Source organism: Chelonoidis abingdonii, chromosome 4 (assembly GCF_003597395.2).
Source record: "Chelonoidis abingdonii isolate Lonesome George chromosome 4, CheloAbing_2.0, whole genome shotgun sequence".
NCBI classification, from domain to species: domain Eukaryota; kingdom Metazoa; phylum Chordata; order Testudines; family Testudinidae; genus Chelonoidis; species Chelonoidis abingdonii.
In genome coordinates, this window is record NC_133772.1 from 6,240,324 (window position 1) to 6,255,854 (window position 15,531).

Here is a 15,531-nt window from a genome sequence, read left to right on the forward strand (position 1 = left end):
CCCCCACAGCTCCTGCCATTTTGTCTAGGCAGTTCCTTGCTTTCCCAAGAGCTCGAATTTGGAAGCTCTCGCTCCCCAAGGTCTGTGGGAGGGGAGAGGCCAGTTCCTGGACATTCACTGCAGCTGCAGGTGGGCAGCCCCTCATGGCCCTTAGATGTGTTGGAAGAGGCATCTTCCTCGGCCACTTCCCTTTCCTCCACCTGAGGGGGTGGCAGTCCTGCTCCTTGTGAGCCCTGCAATGCCTCCCACACAGCCAGCAGGTGGGTGGGGGGCCCCATCTGTGCACCTTCAGAGGTGCTTTGGAGGCCAATTAGGGTGACCAGACAGCAACTGAAAAATCAGGACAGGGGGTGAGAGGGTAATAGGCACCTATATAAGACAAAGCCCCAAATCTCAGGACTGTCCCTATAAAATCGGGACAGCTGGTCACCCTAAGGCCAATTGCCCCTTCTCCACACAGCTCTGAGAAGAGCCCAGCTTGAGGCCATCTGCAAGAATGACCAGCCTGCAGTGATCTCCGGACTCTTTAATGAATGTACCTGACCAGGTTACTGCTGGCAACCAGGCCTGCCCTGGCCCTGCTGAAATAACACCCTGCTCCCGGTTTCTCTGGGGATGTTTTCGCTTTGACCCGAGCTGCCCCGGCTGCCTCGCTGCAGCATCGCTTTGAGAAAGCACAGGAGATATTTTAGTAATCAGGGCTGCCCGATGGCACCATGCCATGTGCCCCAGGTCACCCGTAGCTGTGCGCAGTGCGGTGGGTGGGAGTGGAGAGGGAGAACTGAGAGTCAGAAGCCTGGCCCTGGAGGTGGCAGAACAGGGAATGGGGGGACCAAGGCCATAGTGCTGATGGGCTGGGCCAGATGGAGCCAACACCCAGCAGAAGACAGGGCCAGGGCAGCGAGCGACAAACACAGCTGTGGGCTGACAGCTGCCCTCCCAGCCTGTGGGCTGTTAACAGCTGTGTGCACGGTACTTGCAGGCCAGCCAGCTTGGGTTCTGTGCCAGCACAAGGAAAGGCCAGGGTGCAATTCTCGTGGCGCAGTCGGTCTGCGCTCTGAACAGCCATCTCACCCCCTGGAGTCCTGAGCAGCCTGTGGGCTCCCCTGCCCACCGCCGGCAGCTCTCGGAGCCAGTCATCAGAAGGGTCCTGCCACCCACTGCTCTTCACAGCCCCTTTCAGGGAGGGAGCCCAGCTGACTGTTCCAAAGCCCTTTAATGAGCCTGTCAATGCAGCCAAGCAGGAGGGAGGAGGCTCTGGCAGGGAAAGCCCCAGCCCTGCAGCCCCTTATTGGGGCCGGGAGGGGCTCTTGCGTCTCTCTGGCTCCGCGCAGGGGGGCTGGAACTCCAGCAGGCTCCACGTCACTTGTCTGGGAGGCAGAAGGTGCTGCGATTGGCTCTGCTTCAGCATGTGGGGTCCAACGGGCGCTCTCCGGCCAGGGAGCTGGGGTCTCGGGAAGAGGTTTCTGCTCAGCAGTAGAGTCACAGCGGGCTGCTTGGGGCCCCACCACACCGACCTAAGGGACAGACATGGCTGGTCTCGCTCAGGCCTTGGGGCTACCTGGCTACTGGGTCTGAGCCCATCCTCTCTGCCATATCCCCCACCTCTGTCCCACCCCATCAACCTCTTACCTTTCTCCTTTCCATGTAAGCTGCTCTCTCTCTCCAGTCCCTTGTGCCCCCCTCCCCTCTGGGTACCCACCGCGGGCCTCTCGCCAGCTCCATCATGCCCCTACTTCCTTCCCTCCAAGGAGTGCTGTCCCCATTCCCTCGGGCCTCCCACAAGCTCCCTTGCCACCCCATCCCCTGCCTCATTTCCCAGGGCTCTGCCCATCCCTGCCCCATTCCCTTTCCACCCTGGGTCGCTATCTCTCCATCAGGTTCGCTCTTCCCACAGCTCCCGGGGCCAGTGTCTCACTAACACTCCCCTGCTCCCAGGAAGACCCTGTGGTGTCGGTGTCACTGTCACAGGCCGGACAATGGCCCTTCTTAGCCCTGACCAGCTGTTACCTGGCAATGCTGCTGAGCCGGAGGGAAGGGGCTCCTGTGGGGAGAGCCCCATCCCTCTGGAGACAGCAGAGTGCGGGGGGGGGGGCAGAGCATGAGCACCCCCTGGAGCAGGAAGCTGAGGCTCGGAGGGGAAGTGCCTCAGTCTAGGCCGACCCTTTTCCCCTGCAATGTGGCTGCATAGGGAAGTGTAATGAGCTGTTCTGTGCTCATACCACTGAACGCTGCCTCTCCACTCCCCCCTTACACTGGTGCATCAGGGGAGTCCCCATTCCCACTGTGGGCTGCAGAGGTAGGAGGCAGATTGGAGCCATCAGTCACAGCGGGAGGGCTCAGCCCCCCTTCCCAGAAAGCTCTCCAGGGACAAGGGTCCCTAGCCTAACCCAGGGCTGCCTCAGGCAGGGATCCCCCAGATTTCACCCATTAGAGCACAGCTCAGTAGATGGTGCTGCAAGCTCACCCCCACCGGCATGGCAGCCTGGTCTAGGAGTCGCTGGGACCCCTACAATTACAGCTGGCAGTTAAAAGCCCTGGGCTGTTTATTCTACAATCCACACACATGCTCAGATTGTCTTGAAAGCTGCCATGCCCACTTAGGAGTGGGGGGTAGAGTTTGTGCTGCAAATTTGGGGTCATTTGGTTAAGGGGCTCCCAGGATCCAGCTCCCGCAAATGACCTGATTTTCTTAGGGTTTTGCATGCGCCCAGGAAAAACTGAAGCCCAGTATCCACGGCACTTCGATCCCCTTCCCAGCTCCTGCTGGCTTCTGACTGGCTTACAGGGAAGCCAGTTCCTTATCTGCACTGTGGCCGCTGTTCTCCAAGGGGTGGGGCCAGACACGCATTCCACTCAGGTGGGCATGCCCAGCGCACCGAAGCCAGAGAACTCTGTGTAGCAATGCACCTTGGGGTACTGCTGGCACCCTCAGAACCCCACCCCACCCCGCCCCCGTCAGTTCCTTTGCACTGGCATTCATTTGTCTGGAGACTCCGATGCAGAGGGACCCGAGGGCAGGTCGTGGAGTACACGACTGCACCCACTTCTCAGAGAACAACGGTTACTGTAAACGTAAGTAACCATTTCTTCTTCCAGTGGTTGCAGATGTGTAGTCCGCTAGTGTGAGTTGCAAGCCGTACCGGCTCGGTGTCTATTTAAATAGTGACTGCAGGACTGCTCTTCCACAGCTCACTTCCACCGTAGAAGCAGTCCTGACTGTGTAGTTTGGTAAAGCTGGGCACGGAAGACTCAGTCGCAGCCCTGCATATATCTAATATGGGAACAACCCTGAGAAATGCCATCTGGTCTGCACAGAGACAGCACGCCAGGGTGATAATCAAACTAGCTTAGTCCCATCCAGACAGAAAGCCAGGTTCATCTTACATCCAACATATGAAGGCGACGGTCATCTGCATTGGAGTGCAGCTAAGAAAAAATACAGGCAACTGAATAGTTTGGTTAAGGTGATGTGGTGAAACCACTTTAGACAAACATTTTGGATGTGGCCTTCAGGCTCCTCTGTCCTTCACTAGCTGAGTGTCTGGAGGCCCTGCCATTAGGGCCTGAGTTCACTTGCCCTCCTCGCTGATGTTATAGCAATAAGAGAGATGTCTTTTGGCAAAGGAGGGACAGAGTACAGGTTGCTAGAGGCTCAAATAACGGCCCTGTAAGGGCAGCAAGCACAGTGTTAAGTTTCTTTGTAGGTGGGAAGAGGCAAACAACACCTTGCAGGCATCTAGCAACCATGGAGTTGGAAAATACTGATTGACCGTGGATCAGGGGATGAAACACTGAGATTTGTGCCAAGGTGACCCTCAATGACTGAGAGCAGGCCCCATGGTTTATGATGTAACCGGTAATCTAAAATGTCCTGAATCCGCGCTAGTGCCAATCGAATTCCCCGAGTCAATGACAAACCCAAAAAGCGTTTCTACTTGGCCAAAGAGGCTGATCTAGTAGATAGCTTCATACTATTAGCAGAACCTGTTTGACTGCTCTGAACAGTTCTTTTCCACCTAATCTGACCATGCAACAGCCATACCATGAGATGCAAACTACCAAGACTTGGATGCCACAGCTGGCCCTGGTGTGGAGACAGTACGTCCAGGAAGAGTGGAAGAGGCACAAGACAGTGGACCAACTGGCTGTGAAGACCGGAGAACCAATATTGTCTTGGCCAGGCTGGTGCAATGAGTATCTGTTTGGCCTGATCCAGCTTCATTTTGAGAATGACCTGAGGGATAAGCAGAATTGGGGGAAGGCTGATCCCTCAATTCAGTTGAGGGCATTGGTCAGAGAGCCTGGACTGTGACTTGCTCTAGAGCAAAACTGACAGCACTTCTTGTCTTTTGTTGCAAATAGGTTGACAGATGGAAAGCCCCAGTCCCTGAAGATGGACCTCAGGATGCTGCTCTTCACAGAGCACTTATGATTCTTGGAGAAATTCCTGCTGAGCTGATTGGCCAATTGATTCTGTGCACCTGGAACGTAGACAGCTGCAGTAATGTCTTTCTTGATGCAAAAGTGCCAAAACTTTATCCCTTCCCAACAGAACTGATTGAAGTGGTTTATTGAACTGGTTTGTTCACACACTACATTGCAGTGGTATTGTCAAGATTTATATAAACAGACGTGCCCCTGATGTGAGAGAGAAAAAACTCGGCACACTTTGTAAATCACTCAAAGTTCAAGAACCTTAATATATAATGATGCTTCCTGTTCTGTCCTCAAAGACTCCAGTGCACTCCCCAATCTATCGTCGAGGCATCAGTAACTATGGTCCTGGTCAGTAAAGGACAAGTGAAAAACTCTCTCACATACATTGTTCTGATCCATCCATCACTCTATAACGACTGCAGGACCACTGGAGGCACTCAGACTAGGCTGTTGAACTAGAGTGACAATGTGTGAGATAATCCAGTTCCAACAGGCACACTCTCACAGATTGAACTACATAAGTACATGATGCCATGTGGCCTAGCAACCCCAAACATACATGAGCTGTGGTTGAGTAGCGAGATTTGAGGGACAGACATAGGTGACAAATTGTTTGAAACCACTTATGAGGGAGAAAGGCCCTTGAACTTATAGAGTCTAGTAGGGCCCCAATGAACTCAATTTTTTGGACTGGAAGTAATGTAGACTTTCCTTTGTTGAAGATGAGCCCCAATTGATTGAAGAGACACAGTCTGAATTGGACGTGATAGAGGACTTGGCCTTCAGATTTGCCCCTCACTAGCGAATTGTCCAGTAAGGGAAGCCCCAAATCCCCATTCTCCTGAGATGGGGACATCACCCCAGTCATGCACTGGGTGAATACAGCTGGGACTGAGGACAGACCAAAAGGGAGTAGAATAGAACCTCAGAGTAACAAACACCTCAGGAATGGAGGTTGTTCCTAACGCTGAACAAAACGTTCTGGTTGTTCTTTCAAAAATTTATAACTAAACATTGTCTTAATACAGCTTCGAAACTTTACTATGCAGAAGAAAAATGCTGCTTTTCCTTTTTATTTTTAGTAGTTTACGTTTAACACTGTACTGTGCCGTATTGGGGTTTTCTTTTCTTTTTTGGTCTCTGCTGCTGCCTAATTGTGTACTTCCAGTTCCAAATGAGGGGTGTGGTTGACAGATCAGTTTGTAACTCTGGTGTTCATAACTCAGAGGTGCTACTGTATAGCGTATTGATAACGTTGATCTGCCACTACAAATCTGAGGAACTTCCATTATCTTGGTAACACTTTTACATGGAAACAAGCATCCTGAAAATGGAGGGCAGCAAACCAGTCATGATCCAACGAGGGGAGAACTGTTGCTAGGGTGACTATGCAAATCTCATATATTTGACGCACTTGTTGAGACCTTGGAGGTCGAGTATAGGTGTCAGCCCTCCCTTGGACTTGGGGATCAGGAAGTAACACAAGTAGAACTCCTTTCCCCCAGTGTTGGAGGGGAACTTCTTCTATGGCCCTTGAAGCACATAGAGTCTGAAGCTCTTGAAGAGGCAGTGCCTCATGAAATGGGTCCCTGAAAAGGGATGGGGCAGGAGGGTGGGATGGTTAGGAATTGGACACCATATTCCAGTCCCACAGTGCTTTAAAACCCATCTATCTGTGGTTATTGCTTCCAAAGCAGAGTGGAAGTAGTACAGCCTGTCACCAAGGGGGTGGTGGTGGGAGATATGATTGGAAGATCACTGACGGCTGGAATACTGACTTAGAGACGTGAGTCAAATGGTCTGTTTGCTCTGCGCTGATGGGGATGAGCCAGCTGTTTAGAGGTGAAACCAGAGGACCTTCTCTTCTGTGATTTGTGCCTCCTCTTGGAAAGGTCTTGCTACCTGGAAGGATAAGTTGGCTGCCTGGAATCCCAGTGGGAGCACTGATGGTATTGTTGCTATTCCCTCTAATGCCGTCTCTTAATGGTTGGTGTATAGACTCTGACTCCCTGTGAACACACTGAAGCTCAAGAGTCCTTACAAGAATGTAGTTTCATCAATTTTTTTCAGAAAAGAGGGAACCACTCAGCCAAGGGGAGGTTTTCTATATTCTGTTGGATGTCAGGAGCTACCCCAGAGTTCTCCAGCCCAAAAGTTCTTCTCATTCTTATAGCTGCATCCATAATCCTTGAGGAAACATCTGCTGCATCGAGTGCTGATTGTAGTGACATCTTAGCCACTAGACAAATGTCTGCCAGGCATGCCTTAAACTCCTCCTTGGCATCCTCCAGCAACTCATCAGTAAATTGGGACAGTGCATCCCAGTTTGCAAAATCGTATTTAGAAAAAAGTGCCCGCTGATTAGCAATGCGCATGAGTAGTGAGGAGGTAGAATAAATCTTCTCCCCATTAAACCAGCTCTCTTGGTCCCCTTTTCTTTGTATGAAAGACTTGCGCACACAGACACACACACACACACACACACACCCCATCACAATCTCTCATATGCAGCAGTTACCACACAGGAGTTTGGGGCTGGACGAGAGTAGAAACACTCAAATCCTTGCTTGGGGGCATAATACCACTTGTCTGTGTGCTTTGCTGTGGGAGGTAAGGAAGCTGGCCTGTGCCACAAGGACTTTGTGGGCTCCGAAACAGCATCACTTATAGGGAGGGCTGCCCTCGCAGGGGATGGAGAATATCCACCAATTTATTGGTGTTTTCTTGGATGCCCAAGGCTGTAGTCATCCTCCTTAAGGATTCTTGGTGAGACTTAAAGTATTCTGGTGGAATCATCTGGTGAGGAGGATGACAGGAAGTGGAACAGATGGACTCCCCTATGGTAAGGCTTGTCCCCGTGATAAAGGGTCACTCTGCTGTAGTAGACTCAGTGGGAGCCGTATCAGTTTGTCTCCAGTCTCGGTGGGCCAGGAAATGAGAGAACAGAAGGATTCCACATCCTGGCTCTGGAGTGAGCTGATGATTGAGATCTTGAAGAGCAGTGAACGCTCCAAGGCCAGAGAGGAAATTAATGTGGTACAGGAAGCCAGTATGTACCAGGCCAAGAACTTGTGTCCCTGCGGAGGGAACGATGTTCTCTTGGTAATGCTGCTGATCTTCTGGGGGAACGGGATGGAAGAGAGAGAGAAGGATTCTGAGCCTGATTACAAGGAACCCCCCAAATAGTCAACAGATGAGCTAAACCTTAGAAGCCCACCAAGTACCCTGATCTGTTTGAGGTCCAGTAAGGGGACTGGACCGGTACCAAGGATGGTACAGTAGTCAGTGCCATGTGTACTGCTTGGGAAGTTGAGGCTGCACTAAAAGGCAGTACCAGAAAGGGTGTCGGTTCTATGCAGATGTCAGTACCCTAGCCAAAGAATGGCTCGTTACTGAAGGTGTGGAGACTGGGACTAGAGCTATCGTCGGAGCCAAAACCAATATCGGTACCCAAGCAAGATGTCAAGGTGCGGATCCACCTCCTTGGTGAGCTTCTTAACTGGTAACAAGGGAGAAGCCAGCAACTGTCCATAGTCCAAAACAACCAACCCACGCTGGCCCAGGACTGCAGGGGGCATCCCCTCAGCTGAGGACTCCTGTATCAGAGGTGAATCTGGGACAGAGAAGCAGAGTAAATCAGCTGCTGCCTGAAAAACCTGTGGTCAATACTGTCAGTGCTAATGTTCTGGCACCGGACTCAACAGACGTCCTGCAGAATGGACGGTATGGTACTGGTCAGTTCACTTCTCATTACTGGGGAGTGGGTAGACGGTCCTCATCCTGCTCTATTTTGGGCACTAATGCCTGACACTCCTCCTAGAAGAGAAGGAAGAGTCTCTCTGAGCCCCGGGATGGCTCTGACTAGTTTTGTGAGCTCTTTTCCTTGGGGACCACAGAAAGGAGAATGGTCCCTTCCCCGTGGAGAAGAACCTGAGTCTGGCTATCTATCAGAAATTGGCGCTAGCTCTGACATAGTTTGTGGGGCCAGGTGAGCTGTGCAAGCTCCCAGATCCTTCTGGAGTTGCTCCTTGAGGTGTTACTTCAGGCTTAGGTCTCCGGCAACCAGCACTTTTTTCTTTCCTATGCCCCTCTCCCAGGCACAATGAGCATTGAATGTGGTGGTCACTAGATGGGACAGCCACGTGAAGGATAGTGCTTAAAATTCGGTGAAAGCATAGCGCCAGGCTTACTAACTAACTAATCACTCTTGGAATTACTAACCCTAACTAGCTAGCTAACGGGGCTAAAACTATTTACAAAGCACAGAGAATGATCTCGCTGTAGTGCAATAACCATGAGGAACTGCAAATCAGGCTGTGGGTGGCGAGAAGGAACTGAGTGTGGGGGGTGGGCACTGCCCTTATATAGCCTCAGGAGGGGCCCTGAGGAGGGACAGGGTGCATGTGCCGCCCCAGTAGGTACTGCTACGGCTTTAGTGTACTGGGCACTCACGCACTTGAGTGGAAACATGTCTGTAGCCACTCAAAGAAGAACTGCCTCTTGGGAGCTTTTCCGCTCTGAGCTATCTGCTGCTCAGCCCCCGCCCCCCTCCCCCATGAGCTAAGTTCCACTTTGGATGTCGCTGGCTGTGGTTTGCCCGCTTTGCTTGGCCTGGATTTCCAGTTCCTGAAGGATCTGTGGTGGCTGGACCGACCCCTCGACCCTGCCATTTACTTCCCCTCCCCCCTTTGCACGCAGAGGCATGTATGCCCACAGAGACCCCTGGGCTGTTTTTTATGGAGCCTCCATGCCAGTTGAAGGCTTGGAGTGTCCCATTCCCTGGTCACTGACTGCTCTGGTCCTGCCTCTTCAGCTGTGGAGCCAAAGGAGCCCCACTGGAGATGGGTCCCTGCAGAGCGAAGCAGGCAGGAGTGCTCTCTAGGGCTGCAGAAGCTGGGGGTAGTAGTGGGGCCACTGCATGTGCTGAGCAGTCAGACCCCCTTAGGGCTGCAGCTGGGTTCCGACCCAGGTACCCCTTCCCTTCTGTTCTGCACACCTACCCCCGCCAGAGTAGGGAGCCCTGGCTGGGTGAGGGGGCGCGGGCCCCAGCACGGTACCTGCATGGGCTGGTTCCAACTGTGGATGCGGAGTGTGCCAACGCTGAGCTGCCTAGGGACGGAAGAGAGGCAAAGGTCAGAGCACTAAGAAGCAACAGGCTCCAGCAATCCCTGCTCTAGCTCTTGGTGCGGCTCCATGGGAGTAGGGCCTGAAGGGCCATGATGTGGGGGAGGGGAGAGGTGACCCCCATGCCTGGAGAGCTTCCTCTCCCTTCCCCCACAACAGATCATCAGCTCCCTCCCTGATGGCACAGAGACTCCTCATGCACACTTTGCACCCCCTGGCGACCCCTAGTGGGACCCAGGTGGATCCCATGGGGGTGAGGTCACCGTGTTTACCTTGCAGCAGGCATGGGGCCAGGGGTGCTGGAACAATCTGTATAGTGGGGGTGTTGAGAGCCATTTAACCAAACTGTAAACCCTGTGTATGATGGAAACCACTCCAAGCCAGGGGTGTGGTCACACCCCCAGCACCCCTTGTTCCAGCATCTATGAATAGGGCCCAAATGCCACCATCCTCATGGTGGGGGGGGGGGGGTATGGGATTTCCATAGAACACCCCAGCTCTGCCAGGCACTGAGGGGAGGAAGGAATTTCCTAGAAACAGCCCAGCTCTGCCAGGCTCTGAGGGTGGGGGTGAGAGAGGAATTTCCCAGGAACAACCCAGTTCTGCCAGGCACTGAGGGCTCGGGGAGGGGTGGGGAGGGAATTTCTCAAGAACAGCCCAGTTCTGCCAGGCATTGAGGGCTCGGGGAGAGGAGCAGGAATTTCCCAGGAACAGCCCAGCTCTGCCAGGCTCTGGGATGGGGGACAGGGAGGCAACCGTGGACCATGGCAGGTGCCTGGCCTGTCCCTTTGCCCTGAGTGCGCCGCCCCCCTGCAGAAGGGCACTCCCCCCAGTGGCACCAACCCATTCCCCACCCTCACCTGCATGCCGGCTGCCGTGGGGCTCTCCGTCCAGCTGAGCATGGAAGGGCAGGAGGTGCTCTCTGATGGGCAAGGTGCCAGCAGGTCTCTGGGGCTGCGGCGGGGTCAGCATGGTGATAAGCAGGGGTTGGGGCTGCCGGGCCTTCCAAAGGTGCTGAGGCCCAGGGCTGTGCTGGTGACACTTACGCTCCCACAGACGCTCTTCTGGGAGCAAACAGCAGGGGCAGAGGGTTTGAGCCCAGGGACAGAGCCCCCAGTGCCTGGGAGCTGTGGCAGGCCTGCTCTGATTGGGGTATCCACCCATTCCTTCACCCCCCACTCATGTCCTTAGCAAGCCACAACTGGGAGCTAGCCTACAGACAGCTTCATGGGGATCTGCCCAACCCCAGGGAGCTCCAAGGGGTGGGTTCATGAGCGAATGTAGACCCTATGCAGTCGGGGAATGGGGGGGCACACATGCCTTGCACCCAGGACCGGCGCTAGTGTTTTTAGCGCCCTAGGCGCACGGCCATTTCGCTGCCCCACGCACTGGTCCCGCGGCTCTGGTGGAGCTGCCGCAGTCATGCCTGCGGAGGGTCCGCTGGTCCGCAGCTCCAGTGGAGCTGCTGCTGTCTTGCCTGCAGGAGGTCCACCAGAGCCACGGGACCAGGGGACCCTCTGCAGGCACGACCGCGGCAGGTCAACTGGAGCCGCCTGCCCCCCCCCCCCCCCGGCAAAATGCCGCCCCCCAATAATCCTGGCGCCCTAGGCAATTGCCTAGGCCACCTAAATGGAAACGCTGGCCCTGCTTGCACCAGTGTGGGATTGGGACAGGGCAAGTGTCCTAAGGATGGGGGCCATCTTGGGTGATCTGCAGGGGACTCAGAGTCTCTGAGAGTCCCCTGTCCCGTCCCCCGCAGTGTCCCCCTCTGCTACCTCCCGGCTCCCATTCTGCATTGCCCTCCTAAGAACCCCCAGGAGAGGGGAGGGGAGGTCTGAGACTAGCAAGAGACTCCGAGGCAGCAGAGCAGAGAGGCATGTCCCCCTCTTCCCCAGTTCTCCAGCCAGGGCCTGGCCAAGCCACACTAGCAGACATCCCCTCTTAGTACATAGGCTCTCACTCGAGACAAGGCCATCTGACGAAAATGGGTGGGCCCTGCTTCTTCATGCAGGGAGGGCCTCACAGCCAGCAGCTGTGTGGAGGGCTGCTAGCAAGGAGACAGGCTTAGCTCTTACCCTTGTCAAAGGGAAACGTGTTCTCTTCAACTCAGGTTCATTCATGCCGCCACCCCCACCCTCTGGATCAACGCAGCGACGCTGGTCAGGGGGGTGAAGAAACCACAGCCCTGACCAGTGTAGCTCTGCTGACAAAACCCCCAGCAGCAGACACAGCTATTGCAAGGCAGTTTCCATGGACGTAGCTGCTGTCATTTGGGGGGAAAAACAGTTACCTTCTCATAACTGTTGTTTTTCGAGATGTGTTGTTCACGTCCATTCCAATCAGGTGTGTGCACACCAGCTGCACAGTTGTCGGAAAGTTTTCCCTTAGCAGCTTCCATCGAGTCAGCTGTGGAGCCCCCTGAAGTGGCACCTTCAGGGCACTCAATATGATGATGATGATGGGCAATCAGTCATTACCAAGTATGATCATTTTCCATGGGAGTGATGGGTCCTCAGGTGGCTAATAAGGCCAATCCTTGAACCACAAGTTCTATTACAATGAGGGCAGATGTTTTCAGGCTCAGCAGGAGGCTGTTGACCATGACTGGGAGCCAGTCTCTCCTTCCTCCTGCACCTCCTGTCCTCTTTGGCTTGTCGACTAGCAAGTTTAAAATGCAGGGGACCATCACATAGGACTTCACTCCCAAGTATCAAGTGTCTCCCAATTATCAATGTCAATATTAGATTTTTTTGGGTTGTCCTTCAGCAAGTCCTTATAACGCTTCCGTTGTCCAGCTACGTTATAGTGCCCTTCGTTCAGCTGAGAGAACAGGACCTGTTTTGGAAGGTGATGGTCTGGCAGCTGGACAACATGACCAGTCCAGTGTAACTGCTGACAGATGATCATTGCCTCAATACTGGTGGTCTTTGCCTCTTCCAGGACACTAATATTGGCACGCCTGTCTTCCCATTTGATCTTCAGGATCTTATGAAGGCAGCATTGACGGTGCCTCTCAAGGACTTTCAAGTGGTGTCTATAGGTTATCCAAGTTTCGGACCCATGCAAAGGTGTTGGGAGAATAATGGCTTGATAAACAGGAAGCTTGGTGTCTGTTCCAATGTCCTGATCTTCAAAAACCCTGTGCTGTAAATGAGGAAAAGCTACACTGGCACAGCTCAGGTGATGTTGAATTTCTGCATCAGTATCTGCCTTAGATTAAAGATGATTTCCAAGGTAGAGGAAATTATCGACATTCACTGGTGCCACTCCAGTGATTTCGATAGAGGGGGCATGTAATACCTCATTTGGAGAGGGATGATAGAACACTTTAGTCTCATTGATATTAACAGTGAAACCAAGACATGCGTAAGTGTCAGCAAACACATTCAAGATAGTTTGAAGATCTTTCTCAGAGTGGGCAAAGATTGCGTTGTCATCAGTATACTGAAGTTCCACAACAGATGTTGTAAAAATCGTACTCTTGGCTTTCAGCCTGCTAAGCCTGAACAGCTTTCCATCCATTCTGTAAATGATTTCAATGCCAGCTGTAAACTTCCCAGCAATTAGGTAAAGAATGACAGCAATAAAAACCACAAACGTGGGTGGAGCGATGATACAGCCCTGTTTGATTCCTATTTGTACTTTGAAACAGAGAGCCAGTGCTGCTCAGAACAGTCGTTTTCATGTAATCAGGAAGCAACTGTAGGACACTGATGTATTTATCAGGACGTGCAATCTTAGAAAGTACAGTCCAGAGGGCACAGTGATTCACTGAATCAATGGCTTTAGTTAGATCAATAAAAGCCATGTACAGTCGTCGATTTTGCTCCCGACACTTTTCTTGCAGCTGCTATGCTGTGAAGATCATATCTGCAGTTCCACGGCATGGTCAGAAAACACTCTGTGACTCTGGTAAAATTTCTTCTGAAAGTGGCAGAAGACAGGTTGTAAGGATCCATGCCAGAACTTTGCCTGCAATGGCTAGGAGGAAGATACCACAATAATTTCCACAATCTACTTTATCCCCTATCTCCTCCTTTATCTAGATTTTAAGGATAAGCAGGTAAAGCTGCTGAATTAACTCTGGTCCACCGTTTTTAAAGATTTCAATGGGGAGCCCATCTAGACCTGCTTTGTTGTTCTTCATCTGCTTGATGACACTGTGTACCTCATACAAACTGGGGGGGGGTCTCTGAACTCATCCGTAAATGGTCATTGAGGGATTTGCTCAAGGACTTCATCTGCAACCACAGAATTACAGTTAAGGAGATCTTCAAAATGTTCTTTCCAGTGAGAATTGATGGCTTCATTGTCCTTCAAAAGTGTGGTTCTGTCCTTAGAGCGAAGAGGATTCATGCCATGACAAATTGGCCCATAAACAGCCTTGGTGACTAAAGAAACCACATGTAGTGTGGATGTCTTCGAGATGTTGGAGTTCTTGCGCTTTCTCAGTCCATCATTTGTTCTTAAGTTCTTTGGTTTTACGTTGTACTTCCGCTCTCGCCTTGGCATGGGCCTCTTTATATTACAATTTATGTCATTCTGTCAAGCACGAAATGTCATTATCTTCTCATTGATGAGTTCCTCAATTTCGGCATCATTCTCGTCAAACCAATCCTGATGTTTTCTGGTTTGGTAGCCTATGGTTTTCTCACAGGCACTGATGATTACTGCTTTCAATTGGCTCCAATGTTCCTCAATTTCTCCCAGAAACTTTGATGGAAGCTTTTCTTCTAAGACTGCTTGGAAGTGATCATACTTAATAGGGTCCTTCAAATCTTGAACCTTCAGCTTGCGCCTGACCTGCTTCTTTTGCAGCCTCCATTTGGGTGCGATCTTAATTTTCATTGTCGATCGAATAAGGTGATGATCCGTCCAACAGTCATCAGCACTTGTCGTTGCTCTTGTGAGAAGTGCATCACTACGATCTTGGCCACGAATTATGACGTAGTCGAGGAGATGCCCGGGCTTTGACCATAGGTGTCTCCAAGATATTTTGAACTTTTCCTTTTGTCAGAAAAGAGTGTTCATAATAATAACTTCATGTTCAGCACACTTGGTCAGGAGCAGAATTCCATTTGAATTGCTTTTGCCAACTCCTTCTTTCCCAGTTGTTCCTTTCCACAGGTCTGAGTCTCATCCAACACATGCATTGAAATCCCCTAGAAGGATGATCTTGTTTTCTGTAGGGGTCTCCGATAAAATGGTTTCCAACTGAGAATAAAAATCTTCCTTTACATTCTCATCGGCATCCAGTGTTGGTGCATAGGTGCTCACAATAGTTGCCTGTTGATTTTTGGTGAGCCTCAATCGGAGTGTCATAAACCGCTCATTGATGCCAACTGGTACCTCAGGGAGGCACCTTACGAGCTTGTTTTTTATAGCAAAGTCCACTCCATGCAATCGGGGTTCATCTATAGATTTTCCCTTCCAGAAGTAGGTGTGTATCCTCCTTTCTGCTCCCTCATCTATCCTTCATCAGCTCTTCTAGTTTTGGACGAAGCAGCAATATCGATTTTAAACTGACTCAATTCACGAGCAATAATGGCTGTACGTCACTCTGGTCGGTCGCTGTTTGAGTTGTCCATCAGGGTATGTATGTTTCACGTTCCAAAGTTGAAAAGTTTCTTACATTTTCAACCGCTGAAGTGGTGATCCTGCTGGATGTGGCTATCCAGCCAGGACAAACAGAGGCAAGACTATTTTTAGGGTACCTTTTCTAACCCTCTCCCCATGTGGGGTGAGCAGAGTGGATTCTAAAAAGGACTGCTCAGTTGTGGGTGCAGCTGCTAAGATGCTCTACCCGCCTCAGTCCTCGAGCAAGATGACTGTACCACACACCCACCACCCGTGTGTCAGTCTGTGACTAGGAATTTCTGGATTTCACTGTTCTGTTCCTATTGCAGATCACCACCAGACTTTAGACTTGTGCAAATGTAATTTTTCCCAAAACTGGAAGATGCCTGT

At 51.7% G+C, this 15,531-nt stretch overlaps 1 protein-coding gene across 5 annotated transcripts in view; it reads right to left on the reverse strand.

Annotated features, from left to right (window-relative positions):
- Nucleotides 1-1,197: 1,197 nt before the first annotated feature.
- AGBL2 (AGBL carboxypeptidase 2) overlaps nt 1,198-15,531 on the reverse strand; it is a 43,846-nt gene continuing 29,512 nt past the window's right edge. For 4 of the 5 annotated variants that reach the window (XM_075065881.1, XM_075065880.1, XM_032775870.1 and 1 more), the window contains 3 exons: nt 10,425-10,628; nt 9,498-9,549; nt 1,198-1,517 (listed from right to left, as the gene is read on the reverse strand). In XM_075065881.1, coding sequence (XP_074921982.1) covers nt 1,289-1,517; nt 9,498-9,549; nt 10,425-10,628 — 485 coding nt within the window. In that variant the 3' untranslated portion in view covers nt 1,198-1,288. The remainder of the gene's footprint in view (nt 1,518-9,497; nt 9,550-10,424; nt 10,629-15,531) is intronic. The other variant, XM_075065882.1, reaches the window with a different exon arrangement.